The sequence below is a fragment of the Lontra canadensis genome, unplaced genomic scaffold (genome assembly GCF_010015895.1).
Source record: "Lontra canadensis isolate GAN:19392208 unplaced genomic scaffold, GSC_riverotter_1.0 scaffold97, whole genome shotgun sequence".
NCBI classification, from domain to species: domain Eukaryota; kingdom Metazoa; phylum Chordata; class Mammalia; order Carnivora; family Mustelidae; genus Lontra; species Lontra canadensis.
Genome location: NW_022631091.1, coordinates 7,077,561 through 7,104,075, shown reverse-complemented (window position 1 = coordinate 7,104,075; position 26,515 = coordinate 7,077,561). Strand labels below are relative to the sequence as shown.

At 58.5% G+C, this 26,515-nt stretch overlaps 1 protein-coding gene across 1 annotated transcript; it reads left to right on the top strand.

Annotated features, from left to right (window-relative positions):
* The first annotated feature begins 3,669 nt into the window (after positions 1-3,669).
* Positions 3,670-25,806, top strand: THBS2 (thrombospondin 2). The gene is made up of 21 exons (XM_032837224.1): positions 3,670-3,725; positions 5,134-5,690; positions 6,901-6,985; positions 9,510-9,706; positions 11,301-11,441; positions 11,852-11,948; positions 13,968-14,138; positions 14,363-14,539; positions 15,230-15,403; positions 15,841-15,968; positions 16,039-16,191; positions 16,625-16,843; positions 17,580-17,687; positions 18,315-18,474; positions 19,687-19,805; positions 20,410-20,644; positions 21,939-22,166; positions 22,578-22,849; positions 23,411-23,508; positions 24,707-24,846; positions 25,673-25,806. Exons 1-21 carry the CDS (start codon positions 3,674-3,676, stop codon positions 25,678-25,680), a joined length of 3,519 nt encoding a protein of 1,172 aa, XP_032693115.1. The 5' UTR covers positions 3,670-3,673; the 3' UTR covers positions 25,681-25,806.
* The last annotated feature ends 709 nt before the right edge of the window (positions 25,807-26,515 follow it).

Sequence of the window (26,515 nt, the reverse complement as noted above, 5' to 3'; positions counted from 1 at the left end):
CCTGCCTTGAGTGCTACCTCATCTCCTCTCTCTGTCCACCTCCTCCTCCTTCTCTTCACTTCTTCTCCGTCTGTCTACTGCCTCCTCCCTCTGTCTACCTTCTCCCTCTGTCTACTGCCTCCCTTTGTCTGCCTCCTTCTCTGTCCACCCCTCTTCCTCTGTCCATTTCCTTTTCCCTCCGTTCACTCCTTCTTCATTTGTCTACCTCCTCCTCCTCTGTCTGCCTCCCCCTCCCTCTGTTACCAACTTCTTGTGACCACTGTCTACACTGCTGTGGGAGAAGTTGATCTCTGGGGAGGGGCAGGGTGTCTGACTGCTGCCCCATTATTATTCTTGAGTCTTTACTCTGCAGGCTGTCCCGTAAGGGAGCTCATGGAAGCTGATGAGGGGTTGTCTTGACACTGGGATAAAGTGCCAGAGGGCTGTGCCCCGTCCTGGGTGCCTGCAGGGGAGGCTTCCCCTGGGGTCCAGACAGCACATGATGCAGGGTTTGGATGAAATGAATCCTCGCTCTCCTCTTTCTCAGTCATCTAGCTGCAGGAAATAAAAGTTTCCAACTTCTTGGGCCAAATTCTTATTTTGCACATGATAAATGAATTCAGCCGTAGAATAACCTCAGCCATGCGTCGACTCCTCCCCCCAGCCCGCCGCTCCGCACCTGACTGACGGGGACCCGTCTGCTTACAGAGCCCGTCTCCGTCTGGCTGGTGTGAAACTTACTTAAAACCCCAGCACTTGCAGACTTTCTCTTCAGCAAAAAGGGGAGTTCCAGCCAATCTTGCTGGCTGTATTTATAGCTTTCTATTTCCTGAGAGAAGACAGGAAAAGCGAGAGCTTGCTCTCCCTGGCGAGGCTCCTCCTCTGTGGTCCGCAGCTGGCGGGCCGGCCGGGGCGGGGCGGCACCGCACCCGTGTGCCAGGTGCTCGGAGCGCGTCGGGACCGGGGAGGGCCATGTCACTCCTTCGAAGGATGGACCGATGAACTTCCTCCCGCGTCGGACTGACAGCACCACCCAGGAGCCCAGAGCATATAAAGCAGCGGCTGCCGCTGGGCGGCCAGTGCGGCGCCGACCCCGGCTCGTGTGCTGCGAAGGCTGAGTCTCCGGCTCGCCGCAGACCCCATCCTCGCTCGGCCCCCGCCTCCAGCCTCGCCGCAGCTGCCTCCCGGGCCACGTAAGAGCTTCATACAATTACTGAAAAATCATTGCATTGTCTTTACTTTTTGGAAATGGCTGTTTTGATTTCTAAGAAGGGAGAAGGAAAGAGTGCCGTCTAGATGGGCAGGGTGAGGTCTCCCACGCGAGCAGGGCTGCCAGGAGCAGGTCCCCGGAGCGTCCTGTCCGCTTTCTTGGAGGGCGTTGGAGCTCACGGTCCTTGTGACCCTCCCGCGTGTGCCTGCCTGTGAGCCTGCCGCAGGCTCGTGTTTTCAGCTACAGAGTAAGCAGCCCCCAGAGTAACGTTTGTTGTGGACGTGGGGACCATGCGGGAGGTGTTCGAGAAAAATCCTCCTCAGCAGCGAGAGCACAGGGAGATCATAGAGTCTGCGATTCTAAACATTACTGACAGCTCAGAAGTGTCTTTGAATGTCACTAATGGGTCAGGTACACGCGTGGGAGGACCCTGGAATCCAGCTGTGATGCAAGGGCCGATCCGCACAGGAAAGTCTGGACTGTGGTCCCCGGAGGGGGCGGCTGTGCGGCCGGCTGGGAGGCTGTGGCAGGGGGAGGGGGCTCCTAGGTGATCACGTCCCTCTGATGGAGGGAGCCAGGATTCACTCAGGAGAGTTACTGCTGCTTGGATTGCTGGTATAAAAGAATTTTAAAAGGTTTTTATGTGTTCTAATTATATTCTGTTGCAGAAAGTCTTTGAAAGTCGTTCTTTGGAAAAATGAGAGCCCAAACGCAGTGAGTGTGTGGAAGTCAAGGGCCCAGAGAGGGCAGCGTGCGTCCCTGTGTCCGTGCTGCGTGTTGTACGGGGCACGGCACGTAGTAAGTGCAGTGGTTGTCCCTGCCGCTCCCAGTCTTGCCTCGACCTCGTGAGATGAGATGCGACCCCCTCAGTCGTTTGGCCAGAGTCCCAGTTCCGGCGACACTCCTTTTTTGGGGACTAGACAATTTCGTTTTGTTAGCAACAGAGTACAAACTGCTGTGTTTAAGCTGACACCCAGGAAGCTGGGCCTTTAGAGCTTGAAAAAAGTGCCTTTTGGGGGGATCACACGTTGCCAGAGCCCGCCATCCGCCCCGGTCTGCAGGGGACAGACAGCACACATCTGGTCTAGGGGACAGGGGGCCTTCCGGATGCACTCACTGCCGTTCACACTGAGTGGCAGGGGTCACTCTGGGTTGTCTAGACTACTTCCTTGTGACCTCGTTCCTTGGAGAACCCAGATAGCAGGTCCGGGCATAGCCGTCCAGGGCGTTTAGCACACGCCCGTGCCTGCCATGCCCACCACGCCACGTGTGCCCTTTACCGTGTGGACTCGCTTAGCTCGTTTCTCACAGTGACCATGTCTGTGGAAGCTTCAAAGAACTGCTCTTCATTTGACAGGGGACCAAAGTGGGGTGGGAGGGTGAGCAGGCCGCCCCCGGGGGCACGGCTTTGAGCCTGCCCACTAGGGCCCGCTGCCTTGCAGTGCGCCACTGGAAAACAACCCGACCCACGGACTTGTTTGTGGGGAGGCTGCGTGCAGCAGAGTCAGACTCGAGAGGGGCCCTGCTCCTGGGGAACCATCCTCCATCCCAGGAACCGCTGCTTCCAGGTCACCAGATCCTTCTGGCGAGGGACGCTGGTTGGCTTTCTGCAGCCCTGAGCAGCTCATGAGCTTTGCTCTCCTCCTGGAGGAGACGCTGGGGGCTCAGCGGGAAGCAGCCTGCTGCTGGGAGGGACCTCCGTGCCCCCCATGCCTGGCAGGATGCTGGCGCGGGAGCACCAAGGCAGGGAGGGCAAGGGTTAAGAACAGAGCAGGCTTCTGTCCAGCACTCCTGAGTTCTGGCCCAGGGTCTGCTGGCCTGAACCATGCCAACTGAAAATCCTCAAAATGGAAAAACAGGCCTGCAAGAAAATAGAACATCCGAACAAAAGCGATTGCTAAGTGGAATGCTATTTTTGTGTGTGCGTGTGTGGGGGGGGGGTTAGGATACACCAAATTAAATTTACTTCTCCTGCATGTAGCTAATATTTATTCTATTTAAGTTATGCACTTATTTTTTTCTTGACTATTTACTCAAAGATATCTTCATAGATGATTTTCTAAATAATGCTGATACTTTCCTAAATTCATGCTTCCTGGGTTTCAGTCTTGGTACACTTCTCACCAACAAGCACTTAACTCTTTGAGGTCTTCATTTACCCATCTGTAAAATGGGCATGGTAATAACAGTGTTTGCCTCTCAGGTCAGTATGAGGATCAAATAATATGAACATTGAGATGTGATTAGTTCAGAGCTTTGTCAGCACGAGCTGGTCCAGTAAAAACCAGCTGCAGTCAGAAGTAACCCTTCGGAAAAGCCAACTTCTTATCAAGTGTTTACTTTCCACAAATCCACTTGTTTTTGATTCTGACGCACAAATTGCCCATGTGAGTGAAAATCCCAGGCAACATGGAGAGCTGCCGCCGTGTATGCCTGTGTGACCAGGGTCTGCTTCCTCCATAGGGCTCGGCTGCGGACGGCAGCATGACCTGGATGCTGGTGCTGCTTGCCCTCTGGGTCTCGTGTAGTGCTCAAGGTGAGTGCAGAAGGTGTCCCTGGTCGTCCGGGGCTGTTGGGTGCCAGCAGCTGACGTGACTGCCGTTCCTTAGAACATCTGGAACCTCCTTCTCAATAAATATTTACTTACTTTTGAGTCCACATAATAGGAAATTACTTATTTTTGGAAAATCTAAGTATTAGAGAAAAATATTTTCTCCTAGACACACAGCATTGGCTGTGCACACTGAGCCTTTTTTTTCCCACCTGCTGAATTTATAACTGGAAGTGGTTGGTGCTTGAGAACTCTTTGCTTCCCACTTTTTCCCCACTTGAAAATGTATCGTAAGTATTTCCCCACGTTTGTATTTTCATACCACATGGTTTTGTGTAGTATGGTCGGGAGAGAACCCTGATATTTTTAAGGCCAATCTCCATCGACATCATAAGTTTATTATCGTGAGTATAAATGACGCTGCCGGAAGTCCTTTTGTGAATAAATCTCTACTCGCATTTGTGATTCTATCTTTAGAAAAAGGTCCAAAAGTAAAATTGCTGAGTCAAAGGTTTAAACTACTGTAAGACTTGTTGTCACATTGCCCAATGGCTGTAGTAAGGGTCATGGAATTCACAGTAGGATCAGCAACACTGTGAATGTAACGTTTGAACTTGCCACGTAGGAGATGGAAAGCTATGCTTCCCCTAATATTTCTATTCAGTCAATTACTTTGAATTATTTAACCCATTTTATTTTGGGATGGTCTGATCACTTTTCTTTCTAGTCATTCGCATGGTGACTTAAAACTATTGATTTGCAGACTTGAGACCCACCACTGTCTCAGAGCCTTACCCAGAGCATTCAGTAAGACTCTCAAAATAAAGGGATACAATGTAACTTGTGTAATCACAGAATATACTTCTGCAAAGTAAAGAGATACAATGTAACTTGTGTAAGTCACATGCTCTCTATAGGAAAGCAACATGTAATGTAATCCTAACAAGACAGAGGCCCCTTTCCTTTGCAGGATTGTTTTCCTGGGCAATCAAATGGTAGACACAGGGCCACAGCTAAGCCTCAGATCCGGGTGGGAGAGCAGGAGACAGATTCCAGAAGGTGTATGGAGCCTGACTCGGGGCAGTGCATCCTCCCCTGAAAAAGTCTGGCTGTGGAGAGTGCCGGCTAATCCAGACAAAGTGCTCGGTTTACCTTCTGGCATGTGCTCCCGCTGTCTTGGGGCCTCACTTTGGGAAGCAGTCCAGAGACAGAGGATAATGCTTTTACGTAAGAGCTGCCATTAACACCCTGGGCGGGGGGGATCCTGGGACACTGAGGCTGCAATGGCTCCATCACACGTGACATCACGGTTTGCTCCCTGCCAGTAAAAATGCCCTCTGGGCTTGTGCCCATCCTGTTTGCTGGCAACCACTCTGTTCTGTCCCCACTGCAGCCGATGCCCAGGACGAGGACATGGCCTTTGACCTCTTCAGCATCAGCAACATCAACCGGAAGACCATCGGGGCCAAGCAGTTCCGGGGGCCAGACCCCAGTGTGCCCGCCTATCGCTTCGTCCGCTTCGACTACATCCCACCAGTGAATGCAGATTACCTCAGCAAAATTGCCAAAATCATGCGGCAAAAGGAGGGGTTCTTCCTCACGGCCAGCCTGAAGCAGGACCCCAAGTCCCGGGGCACGCTCCTGGCTCTGGAGGGCCCCGGCGCCTCCCAGAGGCAATTCGAAATCGTCTCCAATGGCCCAGCAGACACGCTGGACCTTACCTACTGGACAGATGGTACCCAGCACGTCATCTCCCTGGAGGACGTGGGCCTGGCTGACTCCCAGTGGAAGAACATCACCGTGCAGGTGACCGGGGAGACCTACAGCTTGTATGTGGGCTGTGACCTGATCGACAGCTTCACGCTGGACGAGCCGTTCTACGAGCAGCTGCGGACAGAGAGGAGCCGGATGTATGTGGCCAAGGGCTCTGCGCGAGAAAGTCACTTCCGGGTACGTGTGGCAGGGTCACGGCAGATGCGTGAGGTGGGTTGAGGGAGCTGGGAGCGGACCAACAAGGGCCTCTCTTCACCTGATGCCCGTGCTGGCGCAGGTCAGGCCTGGCCTGGGAGACACACGCCACCGTGTGGGACACACAGAGACACGCACATGCAAACGTCTCCTGTGTATATACACACGCACAGACCTACACACTCGCGTGCACAATCACACGCATGCACGCATGCCACTGCACACGTACATACACACACGCTCGCGCACACACCTTTCTCGACCGCACATAAGCAGAGGTGTGCTTTCTCACCGTGCAAGCGGTCACGGGTTTCCAGACGGAAGACTGACTTGATGACTGAGGCATCAGCCCCCTTCCGACGTTCTGGAAATCCCAGGCTCTGCATGAGGAGTCTGCTGCCCGCTCCCCGTTCAGCACTGAAATGCTAGGAGATCTGATTTACAGCCATGCTTTTTAAGAAAAGGGCTGCTGATTTACGAGGGGCTAGCTGCACGTTCGTCTTAAAACACATTCACGCTGAGGTAGATTTTGGAAGCTCTCTCTGTGACCACAAGCGTCTAGAACCCTCAGTGGGATCAGTGCTTTGCTTGCCTCCAGATCTGCCTTCTTGGGAAATCAAGGTGCCATTGAATTCAGTTTTTGGAGGAGAAGGTGAGAGTCCTCACCGGTCGTTGAACTAAGCTCTGGTGGCCGTCAGGGAGGTCCTGTGTATATACAGGCCCCGCCGAACGAGCCGCTGACCCCTCACAGGGTGGAAGGCTCTCTCCCCTGAGAGAGTCCACATCTGTGAGTAGAGCACGGGGGTTGTGAGACCATTAGCCAGGCGCCGGCAGCCAGCGGAGTCCCCTGCGAAGGACGTGCAGCCCAGAGTGTCTGACCAGACGTGTTCGGAAGACAGATCCACACACGAGTCTTGGGGCTACCCTCACGGTCTTCCAGTGTGCGATCCAGGGTCTGTGCTGTGCTGAGAGCAGAGCCTCCGCAGTAACGGACGCAGGATGACCTGCGACAGAGAGCGCTAGCGAGCGGAAGCACGGAGAGAAACGTTCTCGCTTTTCCTTCTATGTCTGTACATTATGTATTTATATTTTATGTCCTTTTATGTATTATGTAAATACCTTATGTGTTTAAAATGTCACCCAGCCCAGTGTCAAACGTTTGATGTCTGTCCGCTGCTCTCTTTCTCTCCAGGGCTTGCTGCAGAACGTCTACTTAGTGTTCGAGAATTCAGCGGAAGACGTTCTGAGCCGGAAGGGCTGTCAGCAGAGTCAGGGAGGTAGGTGTGTTTGAGCACCGCATTCCGCGTCTCCTTTCTTGTCTTGGATGGATTTCTACCATGAGGTGTGTGCATGTCTGTGTGTGCATGTGCGTGACATTGTGTGAGTGTGTCTGTGCATATGTGTGTGTGTGCACATGTGCATGCGTGTATGTGGGGGGCGCTCGTGGGGGTTTAAGAAAAATCTTCTAATAAAGAGCCATTACTGTCTTTGAGTGAGTTTGCTGGTCAACTTAGACATGTTGACATCTGAAAATTTATAAACTGCCAGAAAGATTAATTTTGAATATATTTTACTAATCTAAAATAATCCATTTTATGAGCCAAAAAGCCAATGCATGCATTTTAACATGAATCCATGCAAACTTTCCAGTCTGTTAGTGTGTGAAGACCACCTCTGCAAACCAGCCGCTCTGGTGGCCATGGTTAGCGGGGGTTTCTCACGCTCCTCACAGCTGCAGACAAAGCCCGAGGAAAACCTCCACACTGTGGGGCCCATTGACATGATCTCACATCGTCTGTTCGTGGCCGTTTGCCTTTGCCTCCGGCCGTAACCGGACAGCCTGTTCCCAAGCGTTTGCTTTATGAAGCTCATTCCACTGGTTCTCTAAACTCAGCGTCCGTAAATCTGCAAAGTGCCTCTGGGACAGGGTAGAGGCGCCGGGGCTCTGGGTGCATGGTGGGCAGAGTGACTCCCTGCGGGCTGGCCGCCCGCCGGGTCCCCCTCGCGGCTCCTTCTGTGAGTTCCTCTCACGGAGACCCTTCTTCGCGTCAGACGGTGCTGTCGAGGTGACTACCGATCACTCGCTCACGCTCGGCAGATGGCGTCTGTAGGGCGCGACGGCGGCTCTGAGACCCGCGCTCCCCCCCGCTGGGGCTGGACTCGGCCTGCGTGGGAGCTGGGACCCTCGTGTCTGCCCTGCCGGAGCTGGACGTGCCACTTGGCCGTGCCGCTCGGAGGCCGCGCCCCTACCCTCTGCTCCCGCTCCCGGGCTGGGCAGTTCGCCTCCGGGGCAGGAAGGGAATCCCGAGAGCGATGTTTGGTGGACGGTGAGGGGGGAGAGGCTTGCAGTGCCTGCTCCCGCCACACAGGTTCCCACGATAAGCCCCTCGTGCGTGGTACCTGCTGGGGCTCTGGCCTCACCCCGTGTCTCCAGCCTGGCTAACAGGCCAACTACCGGTCCCTGTGATTTAAGCCACTGCCTTTTTGGGAGGAATGTGCTTTTTCAGAAAAGGCTATGATAGTAAACGGACGTCTAATGCCAGCTGCTCAGGAAGGTTCCACAGAGAAAGCAGAGTGGCTCTCGGGGTGTCCTGACACAGGGGGCTGTGCCGTGCGATGGAAAAGCTGAGCCCCACCTGGGTGTTGAGTTCCCGGAGACCCTGCAGTCTCCACAGCAGGACAAGAGGCACCCGTCTGGGTCCAGGTCTAACCACAGGCAAGAGTGCCGCGCGTCTAGTCAGAGGGGGATGGACGCCGTGACTGTGGGGTATCCCGTCCTAAGGTGCTCTGCGGTCTGTCCGAAATCAGGCGGCGGTGGGCCATGGGGTGCATTCCTGGATGCAGTATTGTTTTTAATCTGATACCCGGGAGCACCGGCTGACGTGCTTATGTTTTGGGGTACGCGCCCCTATCCAACCAGCAAGCCAGGGGAGCTCCCAAGGTCAGGATCGTGGTAAGGATTTATGACAGTAATAAAACCTCAGCAGCGGGAGACCCCGCAGGGCGACAGTGTCCATGAGGTGTAACTCAGCAGTGAGATGCTGAGAGGCACGGGGCAGCTTACTCCCGTGACAGTCCTGTGGTGGGGGCCACGGCCACGTCCAGGCCGGCCCGGCTCTTGCGAGGGACAGCCCCTCTCTGGACTGGCCCAAGCCTCTTTCCAGTTTGTGTCCCTGCCACATATGTCCTGTGGTGAGGACCCCAGAGGGTTTGTGTGGCTTCAGGGACAGCAAGGGGGTCCCCTGGTCGAGCGTCTGAGGGGTCTGCCCTCCCCTCCAGGGGAGGGTGCAGGGCCCACAGACAGAGGACGTGAGTGTGAGGGAGGCCCGGTGAGGTCCTGACCAGCAGGAGGACCGTTGCATCTGCCTTGATGCGGAGCAGGCGGCCCCAGTAAACGGTGTTTGGACTAGAAAAAGGGGCTAGCGAGGTTGGGGGAGCCGTGGATTTACTAAGAACATGTGGTCGGAGGCAGGTCCAGCTGGGGCTGGAAGAAACAGGCTGTCCCAGGAGATTGTCTCCTCCCGTCGGTCTGAGTCACTCGCGGGCCGAGTTCTGCTAGGCGCAGACCGTCTCCAGGCTTCCGCCTTCCGCTGCTGCCTGCTGCTGAGCACCACGGTCGCATGGCCAGTGGCCGTCCGTGGTGCTGCTGGCGGGTGTCCCCGAGCGGGCGGAGTGCTGTTGGACCAGCAACGCGGTGATGGACGCCGTGCCGTCACATGCCATTCTCAGGTGGACCTTATGCCCGTGGCACCCCCTCCCCGTGGCCAGGCCACGCTCACCGCCATCCCTGTGCTTCTGCAGTTGAAGCCAATGCCATCAGTGAGACCACAGAGACGCTGCACCTGAGCCCTCAGGTGGCGCCCGAGTACGCGGGCCCCGGCGCGCCCAGGAAGCCGGAGGTGTGCGAGCGTTCCTGTGAGGAGCTGGGCACCATGATGGCCGAGCTGGCGGGGCTGCACGTCATTGTCAACGAGCTACACGAGAACCTGCGGAAGGTGGTGGGTGCCGGCCGGCCGCGGCAGGGAAAGGGGGCAGGTGGGGGGGGCAGGGACCTCGGAATCCCAAAGGCCCAAGGGCTCCACGTGCTCAGGACGGTTCTCAGCCAGGGAACACCCGTATCCCCAGCAGACACAAGTTCTGAGGGAGGGGAGGCGCTTCTGTGGGAAGGATGGGTGCAGTGAGGAGGGACCACAGAGGTCTGGGAAGTTAGGGTGTGGTCAGGACAGTACCAGCCGGGTGACCAGCACCTCAGGGAGGAGGCAGTGACTCGGGTGACAGCAGCCAGCTTCCCTAGGGACGCACCCTCCACTGGCTTAGGAGACGGGAAGAGGGTGGCGCCCGTGAGAAGGGAGGGAGGCAGCGGGGAGGACGCCCGGGGAGTCTGCCGGTCTGGGGGTGCCCGTTCCCACCCTTTGCCCCACAGGAAAGGGCCTGGAGCTGTGGTCTGACTGTGGCCCAGGATGGGGTGGGACCAGCTCAGTTTCCACTCCATGGGGAGGTAGAGGCAGGGCATGGTGAGGCAGCTCATGGCAAAGGCTTAGTGCCTTCTGGAACCTTCCAGTGTGTCTCTGGCTCTGGAGCAGGAATGGAAGCAGGAGTGCCAACTGTAGCCCCACCACCCCCTACCCCCCCGTGTGTGGGGGCGCAAATTGGGGATTGGAGGCAGGAGCGTCTGCTTTGTGGGCCCTCTCACCAAGTGAGGGGAGGGTCTTCCTGGGGGGCGTGGGTGGCCTCACTGCCACCGACCCTGCATCCAGGGCTGTCATGCAAGCAGAAGGGGATGAAAAGGGCTTTGGGACAAGTTTGCTTAGCTTGGAGTCGGGGACAAGGACATGGGTGACCTCCCAAAAACCTCCTGGATAGTGTGTTTCTGTGCATTTTGGGGCAAGAGTGGGCCCATGCCTTTCTTGTGATTCTCTTGGGGACTGTGACCCCACCCAGAAGCTCCTGCGTGGTGGGGAAGGCACCCACAGCCCGTCGGCCGGAGGAGTCCTAGAAACACCTATCGGGGCAGCCCATGTCCTTTTCGCGTACTTGATTCTGTTTAAAGCCTGTGGTCTTCTCCTCCAGTCTGTAATCCCCGAGACAGCAAGAATTAGGTGTGTCCTTGCCACTGGGCTCTCAGACCAGGTCTGTCGCTTCTGGAAGGACGGGTGAATCCACATATTGGCTGTCAGTTTTCAGTGGTACTTGGCTGGCAGGGTCCCTTCTCTGTCCAGCACCGCCGGGCGCTGGGCCCCGAGTCACAGTCACACCCAGGGCTAGAGCCCTCTGGGCAGACGTGCCGAACAGCGAGCCCCAGGCCGTCTGTCAGTGGGGCGCCGGGTGCGAGCGGGGACGCGGTGGAGGGCGGTGGTGGCAGGCCTGCTCTATGATTGCCGTGACATGACCCTGCTTGGGGGAGGTTCCACGCGGCCTGATGCCGTCTCATCGAGGGGGCCGTGGTGCCCCACGCAGAGCCTTCTGCACAGCCGACGGCTCCAGTCCAGACCACGGGCACTCTCGGGTCACGGAGGCGCTTTCCTTCTCGTCTGTGGGCATGAGCGGGTACGTCGTATTCATCGACACTGAAACGTCGCCTCAACCTTCCAGTCCAATGACAACCAGGTCCTCTGGGAGCTCATCGGTGGCCCGCCCAAGACGAGGAACATGTCCGCTTGCTGGCAGGACGGCCGGTTCTTCGCGGAGAATGAGACATGGGTGGTGGACAGTTGCACCAAGTGCACCTGCAAGGTAAGACGTGGGCACACGTGTCGCCTGAGGGCAGAGAAGCCTGTGTGGGTGGCCGCACTCCTGGCTTCCCTGGTGAGCCACGGATCATGTGCAGCCACTTTGGGAGACCCAGTGTGGGGACCTAAGTGGGGCACCAGCCAACCCCACTGCTTTGCACAAAAGAGATGAGCTCCAGGAGGTGAGTGACTATTTCACGGGAGGCGGGAGGCAGCTGGGGCAGAGCTGGCCAGCACCTGTAACTCCAGGCAGCTCCATGGGGCCTGGGGGCAGGTCACAGACCACATGGTGATCGGTAGGTAACTTGGCCTCTTGCACGGGTACAGCCGTCCTCCCAGCCCTTCCCATCCAGCCCTCGAACGGATGTTTGCTCGTTTGAATGAGTGTTTCACAGACCCCTTTTTCACCTGCAGAAATTTAAAACCGTTTGCCACCAAATCACTTGTCCCCCAGCGACCTGCGCCAACCCGTCCTTTGTGGAAGGAGAATGCTGCCCATCCTGCTTCCACTGTAAGTGCGCGTGGGGCTTGGGCCACCGCCTGCCCATCTGTCTGTGCCTGCTTGCTGCTCTGCCTGCTGATCCGCCACTGGCCAGGGCCTCACACCTGTGAGCTGGACGTGGGGGAGAGACGCGGGGGAGGATGTGGGGAAGAAGCGGGGGTGGACGTGGGGGAGGATGTGGGGGAGGATGGGGGGAAGGACGCAGGGCCACCTCACCCCGAAGCGGTTGGCACTCACGGTCCACACTGACCAGGAGTCGGAACGTCCTTGGAGTTCAGGCTCCTGTCCTGTCCCCCGGGTGAGGAAGTGGACTCAGTAGCTGCTATACAAGGATAGAGCACCACTGGGAGCTGGGCACTGAGGGTGTTAGGACAGCTTGTAACCCTGTCAGCACACCCCACAGGGAAAGGACAACAGGAACAAAGCCCATCAGAGCATCACCCCTCCCCACTCCTTATAGACGCATCCCTAGGAGCAGACACAGGGTGGGAGGCCGCCGCACACCCACGGGCCGAGCCTGCATCTGTGGACAGCTCCTGGCCTGCAGGGCTCTGGGGAGTCTGGGTCCAGTGGAAGCTCAGGTCCTCACCCAAGTCCTGTTGTGCCGTGTCCCTGGCCCCTCACCCGGGGGTGGTGCCTTTGCGCGGATGCCTTCCCAGGCTTCGCTGCCCCTGTGTCCCAGCCGGGGTCCCACCCTGCAGCCCTGTGCAGCTGTCCTCCTCTCCTGTCACTGAGCTCTGCCGCATTTGTCCTTCTGGGAGCTACATGGGCCCCTCTCTCCTTCCCCATGTGAATGTGCCGGCCACTCTGGGGGCGTCCAGGTTCCTGGAACATTTGTTCTTCTTTCGCTGGTGTTCATCCTCCCCTGCCTGGTCTGGGGCCTTGAGGCCAAGGTCACAGGCCGGGGACGCCCTGTAGGCTTTGCCCACAGGGCCGCCCCTTCTCACCTGCCCTCTGGATGCAGCTGGAGAATGGCAGGGGCAGTGAGGTCAGGCTCTGACACTCTGATTTGGGGCAAAATATAATTTTTCCGGGGCTCAATTCATTGTCTGTAAAATATGGGAGGATTATGCCCACTACTCGGGGTTAGTTCTTTTTTTTTTTTTTAAATATTTTATTTTTCTTTTTGAGAGAGAGAGACAGTGAGAGAGAGCATGAGAGGCGAGAAGGTCAGAGGGAGAAGCAGACTCCCCATGGAGATGGGAGCCACATGTGGGACTCGATCCCGGGACTCCGGATCGTGACCCAAGCTGAAGGCAGTTGCTCAACCAGCTGAGCCCCCAGGCTCCCAGGGGTTAGTTTTGTGATTGAAATGGACAATGTTGAAGCAGACGGCGTGTGGGAGAGCCTGATGCGCCTTCCGAGTTGATACGCACCATGCCTGGCGCGAGGCGGAAGATGAAAACACGATCCCGAGACAGAGCCCGCGTCTGATTAGAGGGGGCGTTCCATGCTGCTGAGTGTGGTCTCCGTGACCTATTCTCATCTGGTTTCCTGCTTTCTGGAATGTTTACCCCGAGTACGATGCGGGAAAGCAGTGCGTTTCCTGCTCCCCAGACAGACCTCCTGCAGGAAGTTACTTACAGAAAGGAATCACTCGGGATTTTCTTTGCAGGAAATTGCCTTTTTATTTAACTTGTCCTGAATTAAATTGTCTGGGACTAAATTTGGACCTGTAATTCCAACCAAAATTGAAATATTTCATTATCACGTGTTACTCAGCAACGGAGGTTAAAAAGGAAGCATGTTAAGTCTTAGTACGTCCCATAAAGCCTCATGTGGACCCGATTCCAGACTCTTTCCTGTGAACCATCTTCAGAAATCCGTAGACCCCTTCCCGGACCCTGGTGGTGAGCGTGGCTCGGCGCGCAGACGGTATAGCCCAGGGCCTCCGCCGTGCTCCGAGGGCGCACCCCACGCACCTGCCTTCCCCAGCACATGGCTTCCGCCTTGCAGGCCCTTTGTGGGCCAGTCTGTCCCGTGGCCACCCTGGGCGAAGGTTTGACAGGCCCTGTGCTTCCCACCCAGCGCTGGACGGCGAGGAAGGCTGGTCCCCCTGGGCAGAGTGGACGGAGTGCTCTGCCACCTGTGGCTCAGGCACCCAGCAGAGAGGGCGGTCCTGTGACGTCACCAGCAACACCTGCCTGGGGCCGTCCATCCAGACGCGGGCATGCAGCCTGGGCAAGTGTGACAATCGCAGTGAGTGTCCGGGCCTCTGGGTGTCAGGGGCTGGGGTTGGCATTGCTCTCCTTTGGGTGTGGGGGTCGGTGGGGACGGGCTGGGTTTCGGGGACCTCTTAGGCTTGTCCGGGGGCTCCTGTGGGAGACGGTCCTTCCCCTGCCACTTCTCCTCTCCACTCCTGCATGTGAGCAAACGTGGGGGCCACAGCTGCCCTGACATGCTTGTCCTCGTCTGTGTGCTAGTCCGGCAGAACGGGGGCTGGAGCCACTGGTCACCTTGGTCGTCCTGCTCAGTGACCTGCGGCGTCGGCAACATCACGCGAATCCGTCTCTGCAACTCGCCCGTCCCCCAGATGGGCGGCAAGAACTGCAAAGGGAGTGGTCGCGAGACCAAGGGCTGCCAGGGCGTCCCGTGTCCGAGTAGGTGTCATGAAGGCTGGGTGGGAGCGGGTGTTTGCAGACAGCGGGGTGCAGGGGTCTGGGACCAGGCCCATTCCTGCTGGCCCATTCCTCCTCCATGGAGGCACCACCAAGCCTCTGCTGGCTGCGTGCTGGAAGCCGGCCTCGGGGTGACTCCGGATGGCCTGTGAGCCCTGACCTCACCGGAGCCAGCCAGGCGACTACAGCTCACCCACGATTCAGGGAAGCATCAGCTTGTACCGTGGGAGCTCTCGCTGCGCGCCCTTCACTGGGGGCCGTGTGGAGGGCCCAGACCGGTGGGTCTCAGGGGACAGCCGACTCTGCAGCTGGATGGGCAACCAGGGTGCCAGGAGCCTCTCCAAAGCCCGAGTCACGCCTGTAAGGACAGCCGGCGACAAGGAGAGTGCGGGGAGCCTCTCGCAGCCGAGCTGTCCGTTAGAACGAATGTGAGCTGTTCCATGGCGGGGCCCTGTGCCTGCAGGCCCTGGCCGGCGGTCAGCTTCTACTCACAGCGTCCGTGAGATTTTCCAGAGGAGAAAACCATACCCGCCGACATCCGCTGTCTGCATTACCCCCCAGCCTAGTGCTGTGAGCAAACAGTCTTCCCAGTGTTCCAGCCCCATGCGGAGACCCTGCTCTGTCTGGCTTAGGTCACCTTCCCCACCGACCCTCTGTGCTCTCTGCCTACAGTCGACGGCCGGTGGAGCCCGTGGTCACCGTGGTCAGCCTGCACTGTCACCTGTGCCGGTGGGATCCGGGAGCGGACGCGCGTCTGCAACAGCCCCGAGCCGCAGCACGGGGGCAAGGACTGCGCGGGGGACGTGAGGGAGCATCAGATGTGCAACAGGAGGAGCTGCCCCATAGGTGGGTGTCGGGGGCGGCTCTGGACGCGGAGGACGTAGGACCGAGTGCAGGACGGGCGGGGGCGGCTCCACATGCGGAGGACTTAGGACCAAGCACAGAACAGCAGAAAAATAGGGAAGAAAGCTCAGCTCTATGCACTCAACCGTAACTGCTCTGATCACCGAGCTTGTCTGCGTTTTCACATAAACACGGAGATGCGTGCCGTGAGGGAAACGTTTTGTGCGACGACAGCCGTCCAGGCTCCCTGCAGCCCCTGTACTCTCACTACCTGAGGATCTATTCTTGGAGGTGGCGACTCCGCCAGAAGCCCCGCCCTCCCTGAGTAACTCAGTTTCCCTGCAGCAAGCCCCTCCCGATATAGGCAGCGCCTGCGTCCTTCTGCGAGGGGCTTGGGGGCGCAGTCCTGTGCTGACCCCGCTCTGCGTCCTCCCACGCAGACGGCTGCTTGTCCAACCCCTGCTTCCCGGGAGCCCAGTGCAACAGCTTCCCTGACGGCTCCTGGTCCTGTGGCTCCTGCCCCGTGGGCTTCCTGGGCAACGGCACTCACTGTGAGGACCTGGATGAGGTGGGTCCCTGTCCCAGGGGAGGGGAACTCACGGGGATAGGGTCGGGGCTCACGCCAGTGTGCCCCACAGTGCGCTGTGGTCACCGATGTCTGCTTCACCACGAGCAAAGCCCACCGCTGCGTCAACACCAACCCCGGCTTCCACTGCCTGCCGTGCCCCCCTCGCTACAAAGGGACCCAGCCCTTCGGCGTCGGCCTGGAGGCAGCCAGGACCGAGAAGCAGGTGAGGACCCTGGCCCGTTGTGTGCGGGGAGAGGCTGGAAACCCGTCGGGGAGAGCCTGGTCATTGGAGAGGAACAGGGGTGGCCTCCCTAGGGTGGGCAGAGGGCTACGGGAGTGGAAGCCTGTCCACCAGTCCCCTGGACCACCCTGGTGGGTGCAGAGCACAGCTTTGCTGGAGGAGCCCAAACGGACCGGCTGACAGCACACGGCTCCCTGTGGGCTCGGACATCATGCTGGAGCCGCTCTGAAGCCACTGAAAAGCCTCCAGAGAGAGCATCGCCCTGAGTGTCTGGACGCCTTCCCGGCACCTGCTGTCCCCACAGCATCTGAGGGGTCCCTGCACCCCTGCACTGGTCCCTGAGCGCCCCCCATACACCCTGCCTGGGAGGGGTGGGGTCTCCGTGTGTTCTAGCCATGGGGCCCTTTCCCCACAGGTGTGTGAGCCCGAGAACCCTTGCACGGACAAGACTCACGCCTGCCACCGGCACGCGGAGTGCGTCTACCTGGGGCATTTCAGCGACCCCATGTACAAGTGTGAGTGCCAGACGGGCTATGCGGGGGACGGGCTCATCTGCGGGGAGGACTCGGACCTGGACGGCTGGCCCAACAAGAACCTGGTCTGCGCCACCAACGCCACGTACCACTGCATCAAGGTGAGGGCCAGGCGCGGCCCCGAAGGTGCCCACCCACGGGTTCCTGGGCCTCCCACGTCCAGGAACCCCCATTCGGGCTGGTTGTGGCTGTTTGGACGTGACTCATGGGTCTACACGATCGGGGGCTCTGGGGGGTTGCAGCGGCGTCCTGTGCTCGCTCCCCACGGCTCCCTGTGCTGGGGAACGCTCGTGTTTCACCACATCTGTGGGACGGGGGCCTGGGCGTGACGGTCCTGGGAGATCTTCGCTGGCGCCAGCCGTGGCCCCGGGGGTCTGGTCTGTTTGGAGGCTGGGACTCCCGTGGCACTCGGGGACACAGAATTGAAACGCAGCTCAGGTTTGAATTACGACATCACTGGAGTGAAACAAAATGATTTTTCTAACGACGTCAGTTACCCACTTGTGTGAAGAGATGATGGGGATGTGATTTGGACTCTGTGATGGGAGCTGGCGTCACAGGGAGGAAGGGGACCCCACGGGCTCAGCCCTGCTCCAGGCTCTCAGAGTGGTGGCTCTGCCCCCCTCGGGTTTTTGCTCTCTGGTGCTGTTTCACAGGGGTCCCTGGTGAGGGATGCGAGCCTCCCTGTCTGGCCACGCTGGCCACAGGATGTCGTCTCCAGTACGGCCTTGCCGGGCTGAAGACAGCTCCCAACCTCTGGGCGACCAGCTCTGTGCCCACAGCATTACTCCCCTGCCCCCGCATGTGTTATAACTCGCGTGCGTTCTCTGCTCGCAGGACAACTGCCCGCTGCTGCCCAATTCCGGCCAGGAAGACTTCGACAAGGACGGCACCGGGGACGCCTGTGACGATGATGACGACAATGATGGCGTGGATGATGAGAAGGTGGGGCCAGTGGGGCGGCTCTGGACCTCGGGGTCGGGTAGCCAGGGAGGGGAGCCTCGTCCCAGGTCCCCAGACACGTCTGTGAGCCGCATTCCCGCACACGCAACCTGGCACTGGCCGGGCATGGGCCGCAGGGGCTCTGCTGGGACGCCAGCAGGAGTTAGACCTCTCGGTGGATCAGAGGCCTGCCCGCCCTCCTGGGGGAGCCGGCGATGAGCGCGGCCGTCCCCCTGGTGAGTGATTTGCTCCCCGTCACGGCAGCCGGGACACACTAGCGCTTCCCGCGGAAACTGTTGCAGGACGTGAGTGAGTTTGCATGCACACGGGTGCACAGCGCTTGTGGGAACAGACCCCGAGGCTCCTCATGGCTCCGCCACATCCGCCTCCCACCGACCCATGGACCCTTCACCACCTGCCTGCTCACATGTGTGATGGGGATGCGTGTGTTCCCACCACGAGGCACACAGTGTGTCATCGTTGTCGCAGGACAGTGTCGGATGCATCAAGGGCCACCAAATGACTCGGTGGCAGTGACCTGTTTGCTGGGGCTGACTGCTCCATCCACGAGGGCTGCTGCCCCTCCGGCTTCCACGCAGGTTCCCGACTCCTTCCCTTGCCTTTCCATAGGACAACTGCCAGCTCCTCTTCAACCCCCGCCAGTTCGACTACGACAAGGACGAGGTTGGGGACCGCTGTGACAACTGTCCATACGTGCACAACCCCGCACAGATTGACACGGACAACAATGGCGAGGGCGATGCGTGCTCCGTGGACATTGATGGGGACGGTCGGTCCTGCTCCTTAATGTAGACACGTGCTTGCAAGTCATCGTCCCCTCATGGCTGTGGTATAAGCTGGCCACCCCTGTGGGTTGGCACCGGATGAACCGTGACTTAGCCGTTCTGGCGGGAGCTCAGCCTCACCCTATCCGTCCCTCCTGGGGTCAGTGGGGGGTTGCCAGCCTCAGGACCTCCCTCTTAGAACTGCAGACATGGCTTCTTCCTTCTTGTGACCCAGGCCCCAGCCCTGCACCCTGTGTCCTTCCCGCTCATCCCCATCAGAGCCCCAAGAGTGCAGTCCTGTCTCCTCAGCAGATCATGCCTCTGAGACGTGTCGGATGGCAGAGCCCGCCTCCCTGTCTCCCTGTCTCGGGATATCCCTCCCTGGCCCTCGTTTCTAACAAGTCATGAGCTGGCCATGGTGAAGCTGCCCTGGGGGTCCCCCGGGTGTCAGGAACTCCAACAGCTCCAGCTGGCACTCCACCTGAGAGGCTGGGGCCCCAGCAGGCAGCTGTGGCTCTCTGTCTGCGGGCGTCTGCAGGCTGGGGCCAGCGGGTGCCTCTCTGCCCTGGCCATGGCTGGAGCACCAGCCAGCCCTTCCTGGGGGTCCATTCTGGGGGTCCGTTCTCGCTGCCCTCTGCATCCTACCCCCTCGGGCCTCCGCGGTCCAGGCGGGAGTGCCTCCGTCTGTCCTGTGTTTCCGCTGACTCAGCGGTTGAGCTCTTTGGGGTTTTGCCAGCAGCGGACGGGGTTGTGTGACCCACCGTTCTGTCATGTTTCTGTGGCTCTGGTGCTGACGGGACTCATTCCCGTGGGGGGGGGGGTTTCTTGCAATGAGGTATCGCCTGGAAACCCTGCTGGCCTTGGCCTCTATGGCTTTTCCTCTGTGGAGCAAGTGGTGACGGGGAGGGAGCGTGCCCCAGGTCAAGGCCTAGGGGATGGAAGCGAGGGAGACGGTCCGCACAGTGAACTCAGCTCGCCGTGGGAACACAGCTTCTTGTCCTGCCGCGTTGCCCGGAAACCTCCGCGAGCGGCTCTGGTTCAAACTAGGGGGATCTGGACTTTGACAGGAAACCTGATGTGTTTTCCCACGAATGCAGTAATGTTTACACTTTACCATGATCTTAGATCCTCGTTGTTAAATGGAAGTTTGGCTCTAAGTTGCTTAATGCAGTAGGAAAAGCTCTGCGCTCTTTTGTCTTTCCCTGGAATGCCTACAGACGTCTTCAACGAGCGGGACAACTGTCCGTACGTGTACAACACTGACCAGAGAGACACGGACGGGGACGGCGTGGGCGATCACTGTGACAACTGCCCCCTGGTGCACAACCCCGACCAGGTAGCTGATCTCGTGATCCATCCGCTGTGTCTGCGGGCAGTGTGAGGTCGGGGGTCTCGTCACTTGTAGACAGTCGTGTGCTTGTGGCTTTCCGGCCGCTGTGCCGCGAGCAAGCGGCAGCACCGGCGTTTCAGGAGTTTGACTGCAACCGTTCCTGAACCGAGCGTTCACTCTCGTGTCTCGGTGGCCACGGGCCAGATGCCCAGTGTCCCCCCGCCCTTCCTACGGGAGCCGCGCCTCCCTCCACTCATCTTCCTTTCCCGGAAGCGAACGGGGAATCTGCTTCTCCTGGAGATTTGCCTTTGGGAGACACAGTGAACGGAACGCGTCATGGTCGGACGTGGGCTAGTCTGTCGCAGACGTTGTCAAAGAGGCACTTGGTTCTGTGGTGTTAATTCTTTCCAGTCCTCTTCCCGTGTCGTGAGCCCATGGAGAGCTGTCACGGGTGGTGGAGGGTCCTGGAGCTGCCCCTGACGCGGACAGCCCTCCTGGGGCACAGCCGCTCACGCGCATGAGGAGGCCCAACCCCAAAGTCCATGGGACTTCCAGCCTGGCGCCCCACTCTCTGGGCGACACTCAGCGTGGGTCTTTCTCTGTCCCCCAGACCGATGTGGACAATGACCTTGTGGGAGACCAGTGTGACAACAATGAGGACATCGATGAGGACGGCCACCAGAACAATCAGGACAACTGCCCCTCCATCTCCAACGCCAACCAGGCCGACCATGACCATGATGGCCAGGGCGACGCCTGTGACTCAGACGATGACAACGACGGGGTCCCCGATGACAGGGACAACTGTCGGCTGGTGTCCAACCCGGACCAGGAGGACTCAGATGGTGGGTGCCTCACAGGGAGCCCCGGGGCCAAGTCTGTGCAGGAAATGGGGTGCTGTGCTCTCCTGGGCAGCCCTGCTCGTGCCCACCAGCTGCCGTGCTAGCGACAGCCTCCCCTGCATCGTGTGTCGGGGTGGCCTGCGTCACAGCCGTTGGTGGTCTCTGCAGAGAGGCCCTGTTACAGGCGGGATGAGGTGGGGATCTGGGTTACCTCATGTCACCTCATGATGGTGAGGGTTGGGGTTTGTCATGGGTAAAGCAACAAAAAATGGTGGGTGTGAAATATCAGGAAAAGGGACAGTTTTTCTGGGAAGCTAACCCCACCCCGGGGGTTGCAGGGGGACCTGGGATCCCAGGAAGGTCTCCAGCAGACAGTGATGTGCACGCTGTGCCCGGGGCTTTTGGGGGAGCGTGAGAAAGTGGTGGCAGGCGTGGGAGGCGCTGCTCGGCCTTCAGGAGCAGAGACAGGGAGGTGGGCGTCTGAGCCACGGAGCCGCAGGTGCACAGGGACTCGGGGCCTGGGGCCAGCTCCAGGGGTCCCCGCCCCACCCCCAAGCCATGTGCCTGATTCCTGCGGGACACGAAGACCTGTCTGGACCCACAGCGCTCGGCTCAGGCCGCCCTGCTGTCGTGTGGGGGAGGGGCCGGCTCACACGAGTGCTCACGTCTTCCCGGTGTCCTCATGTGAGCGCACTGGCCTGCACCCGTTGGTGGGACACGCACTGCTGGTTTCCAGAATGTGATGGGAAATTAGCTGCACTCGGTACATTTTTCTCTTTCCAAAGCCATCGGCACTCACACGCGCTAGTGTAGGAAGCTGCCGTTGTCCTGGGGAGGGTCGTGCTCACTGCAGACGAGCCACCGCGGGGACCATGGGTCCCCCATGAGCAGCCGGTGGTCTGTTCCCGCCGCACACCCCACACCTTCCACCACCTTGCTGGACAAGCTGAAAGAAGCTTCCAGAAAAAAGAAGATCGTACGTCCCCAGGGATAGTCATTTCTAGAGTCAGAACTCTGCTTCAGATCTGCAGGTTTGGGGCAGGATGATGCAGAAAGGTCGTGACAGAAGTTCTGAAAACTATCAGAAAGCAAGCCGCAAGGTCAGCCCGGTGGTCCAGCGACAGCCCCCAGAGCTGGCAGCCCAGGGCTGCGTGGGGACCCTCGAGGGCTGGCCGGGGCTGCCGCACACGGTCACTGCTCCATGGAGCGTCTCCGCGAGTGTGTGAGGACGCTTCAGAGAGGCAGTCGGCAAACCATCTACTCTGTTTTCTCCTTCTCCTGCTTGTGCTGGTGGCAGGTGATGGGCGCGGGGACGCTTGCAAGGACGACTTTGACAACGACAGCATCCCAGACATCGATGATGTGTGCCCTGAAAACAGTGCCATCAGCGAAACTGACTTCAGGAACTTCCAGATGGTCCATCTGGACCCCAAGGGCACCACTCAGATCGACCCCAACTGGGTCATTCGCCATCAAGGGAAGGAGCTGGTGCAGACGGCCAATTCGGACCCTGGCATTGCTGTCGGTGAGCCCTGGGCATCTGTCCTTCCTGGTTCCTGGGGACGAGGTGCCGACAGAGCAGGCGGGAGGCTTGTGGGGGTGAGATTAGGGAGGTCTCGTGGGAGTCCCCACCCTTCCATGTCGGCCTAAATGGTCTTGACAAGGGCCTGGGAAGTCACATGTTTGGAATTTCAAACCCAGGATGCCATTTTATGCTATGGATGTGGTCTGTGAAATGCTACAGGACAGAGTAAGGCTCTCCAGCGTCCAGTCCGTGGGATCTGAACATGAGAAACCCCCCGCGTCCGGAGCGTCTGAGGCGCGGACCTGGCGCAGCCCTCGTCCGTGCGCATCCGCGGGTCCCGAGCCAACCAGGCATCTCCCCACAGGCTGTTTCTGACCCAGTCCTGTGACTGAATGTTTCCTTGACACCCAGGTTTTGATGAGTTTGGGTCTGTGGACTTCAGCGGCACGTTTTACGTCAACACCGACCGGGACGATGACTATGCCGGCTTTGTCTTTGGCTACCAGTCCAGCAGCCGTTTCTACGTGGTGATGTGGAAGCAGGTCACGCAGACCTACTGGGAGGACCAGCCCACCCGTGCCTACGGCTACTCCGGCGTGTCCCTCAAGGTGGTGAACTCCACCACGGGGACCGGCGAGCACCTGCGGAATGCTCTGTGGCACACCGGGAACACGGAGGGTCAGGTGAGGGTGCTGGGGCATGCCGAGCGCCAGGCCCCTCCACGTGGCCTTGCGGCTGCCACGTTGTCCACAGAGCAGGCTCCGCTCCGTCCAGAGATGCCCTGCCTCCGGGGCATCATCCTCTGGGACTTGAGCTATACCAGTCCTAACGCTTTCCTGTGCAGAACCTCCCTCCCTGAAGAGGCCAGGCCTGGCGCTCTGAGAAACGCAGCTGACGATCCTCTTGTAGATTAAGTCTGTCGTTTCTACCTTCTTCTAGAGAAAGGGAGAACCCGGTGTTCAGTTGAGGTTTTTGCCCCAGGCCCCGTGCTGAGGCAGAGGATGGAGGACCCGAATCCCCGGCTGGCTCTGGCCCAAGCGCCTGAGCTCCGAGCCCGGGACCGCATGGCCTCCTGTCAGGGGATCCTGTCCAGGCTGGAGATTTATGCCATGAAACCCCTCAGACGGCGACGTGGTTACCTGAACCCCAGGGATTAGTTTGCCCAGTAACATCTTTGTTTTGTATTCGGTGACCGCGGTCAGGACTCAGGTGCCAGCTAGACTCGGGAGGGTGTGTTTTCCCAGGTGCGTACATTATGGCATGACCCCAAGAACATTGGCTGGAAAGACTACACCGCGTACAGGTGGCATCTGACCCACAGACCCAAGACAGGCTACATAAGGTGAGTGAGACTCAGGACCAGCCCCGTCCCCCAGGGGACTCCCCTCTGCAAGGATGTCTCTGCACCGTGGGGCAAGTCAGAGCGTTAGCAGACGCGTCTGCTGGCAGGACTCTCACTTGCTGCCCTTGTCTCCTGCACGTCGCAGGCCTTTTTCCTACCCTGCCTCTCCTCCTGCACACCAGTTATGGGGAAAAACCCAGCTATGGAAGCGGAGAACATTAAACTTGCCACGTTCATGGAACTCAGAGGAAGATAAACGACTTTCCTCCTAATGAACATTCTGGGCAGGGGACAGAAAGTATCAATCATTACGATTTTTTAAAGATTTTATTTATTCGTCAGAGAGAGAGAGAGAGAGAGAGAGAGCAAGGGCAGAGGCAGAGAGAGAAGCAGGCTCCTTGCGGAGCAGGGAGCCCGATGTGGGACTCGATCCCAGGGCCGGGCATCATGACCTGAGCTGAAGGGAGACGCTTAATGACTGAGCCACTGAGGTGCACCAGAAAGTGCAAATCAGCTCCATCTTTGCAAAAGTACCATTGGCCTCATTCAGAGAACAGACTCGTGTTTCTGTCTGACACCGTGCACGGCCGCATTTAAAAGCCATCACGGGACCCTCACATGGGTCAGGCTGAGAGTATTTTGCCCTTCCAGCATGACAGTGTGTGTGAGTGGTTTGGATTAAAACAAATATGGATGATTTAAATCAGGTGTTTGTTTTCTCCCAAAGTTAAACTTGGCTAGAAAGTGCAGGGCCGGGAGCGTGAGTCTGCGGCCGGAGGGAGCGGCCCGGGGCGGGGAAGCCCGGGCTCGCTGTCTGGCTGTGGTGCTCGCTCGCCCGCGGGCCGCCTTCCCGTCAGGGAGGCCTTTGTGCAGGCCGTCCTGCTTCGGGCATTCAGAGATAGCCCCGTCCTTGCCGCCACGCAGGGCTGCCTAGCGGGTGGGAACAGCTGGCACGTGGCTTCCGTGCCAGGGCAGGCTGTGGTGCCCAGGCAGTGCGGCCCAGAAACGGTCCCCCCACCGCGGGCGGCTGTCTGGCTCCCGGCACTGGGGACCGAGAGGCCCCGCTGAGACCAAGGGGCCAGCTATGGGGAGTGGTGGGTCTTGGAGCCATGGCCTGTTGCTGCTGGGGGGCTGTGCGAGGACAGAGCTGACCCTGACCCCCGGGCCTCACCCCCACATCCTTTCCCTCTGTTTGCAGAGTCTTAGTGCATGAAGGGAAGCAGGTCATGGCGGACTCAGGACCCATGTACGACCAAACCTACGCTGGCGGGCGGCTGGGTCTGTTTGTCTTCTCTCAAGAAATGGTCTATTTTTCGGACCTCAAATATGAGTGCAGAGGTGGGTGAGAACCCCACCGCGTGGCGGCTCGCAGCGCAGAGACCGGGGAAGGGACGCGCACCTCAATGGTCCTTTCGTAAAGCAGCATGCTAGGCAGTGAGCGCCGGTTCTGTTCGGGGAGCCCGGTTTGCATCTTTCCGTGTCTGTTTTAGATCGAATGTGAATTCCTTTGGTGGAACCAACACTTCCCAACTCTCAGGCTCTCATGCCTGTTCATGCCTGTTCATCCTACTCTGTCCTCCGCACATCTTCTGGACCACTAAGGGCGTGTTAGACTGCAACCTTGCTAAAGGAGGGAGGGAGGGAGGGAGGAAGGAAGGAATAGGGAGGGGAAGGCAAGGGAGGAGGACTGGAAGGGAGGGAGGAGAGAAGCAGCAGGAGGGCAGTTCCGGGCAGGGGCAGTTACGTGTCTAGGAATATATTTGAATCACAATTCGGCAGACCTGGAAGGCTGCCCCGTCTGTCTGACCGCGCCTTCATGAGCACGTGAAAATATTCCCTCTTGCTGATGAGGTCAGGGAGGCTCCAAGGTACCTTTCAACAATCACACACTGGGAAGCCACATAAAGAGGGAAAGGGAACATGAGAATGTTGCTTCTGGTGTTGTGTTGCTTTGTTTTGCTTTTCCCTCTGTTGGGTTGTCTTTCAAGGCGTGACACGTTCCCTCCCTCCCTCCCATGCACGCATCGGAGCATCCATCCGTCCATCCGTATTGTGGATTTTTTACAAATTAGGATGATATTCAGGTTACAGGTAGAACCAAATAAAAGAAAACAAAGCCCGCGGTCCAGCTGTCCTAATTCCACTTACCGCTGTTTGTTTGTAGATGTGTGAACAGGGCCTGCCGCACCTCCAGAGACGTACTGTAGACGCTGCGCCCCAGACCCCCAGCGCGCGGCTGCTTCCAGCTTCTCTCTCTTCAGCAGCAGCTCCTGTCCTCGACCTTGACACTGAGGGTCGTGCACCACCGTCGACCCCGGGCCCGCGTGCCTTCAGAGGATACGCGTCGAAGGTGAACTTGCATGGAGCCACTCCAGGAGCGCAGCGTGGTGATGCGCGAGACTTTCTGTGCAGTGAAACCGAGCATGGCATTACATCGTTTTCTCCTTGTTTGTTGAAAAAGAACGACGTTTACATATAAAATGTAATTACTTATTGTATTTATGTGTATATGGAGTTGAAGGGAATATTGCACAAGCCATTATCATAAATTAAGCAGGAAAAATATTGCTATGTGACTTTCAGTGTTTAAAGCCATTTCCGTTCCAGTAGCAGGCAGTCCCGTCCGGTTGACCCCAGAGACGGGTCCGCCGGAGTATGGCGAGCCGTGGGGGCAGAGAGGTCGGGAGACCCGTCACACGCTGGGGAGCCAGCTGTCTAATGGGCACATTAGCAGTAAGAGAACGAATGAATGCCCCTTCCCCCACACCCCTGCCCACAGCGGAAGCCCGTGTACTTGGCAGAGAGGGGCAGGTGTATCTGAGAGGGGACATCCGAGAAAGGAGCACGAGCACGGGTCCCAGTGGGGGTCCGGCAGAGCCTCCCACCCAACGGGCTTGAGAGACCCCCTGGCCGGCTGTCCCCTGACTCTGCTCTCTCGTTGCCAGAATTCCCGCTCAGCCCCCTTGCCCATCTCCGCTGCTGGACAATAGACCAGCAGACGGAAGCC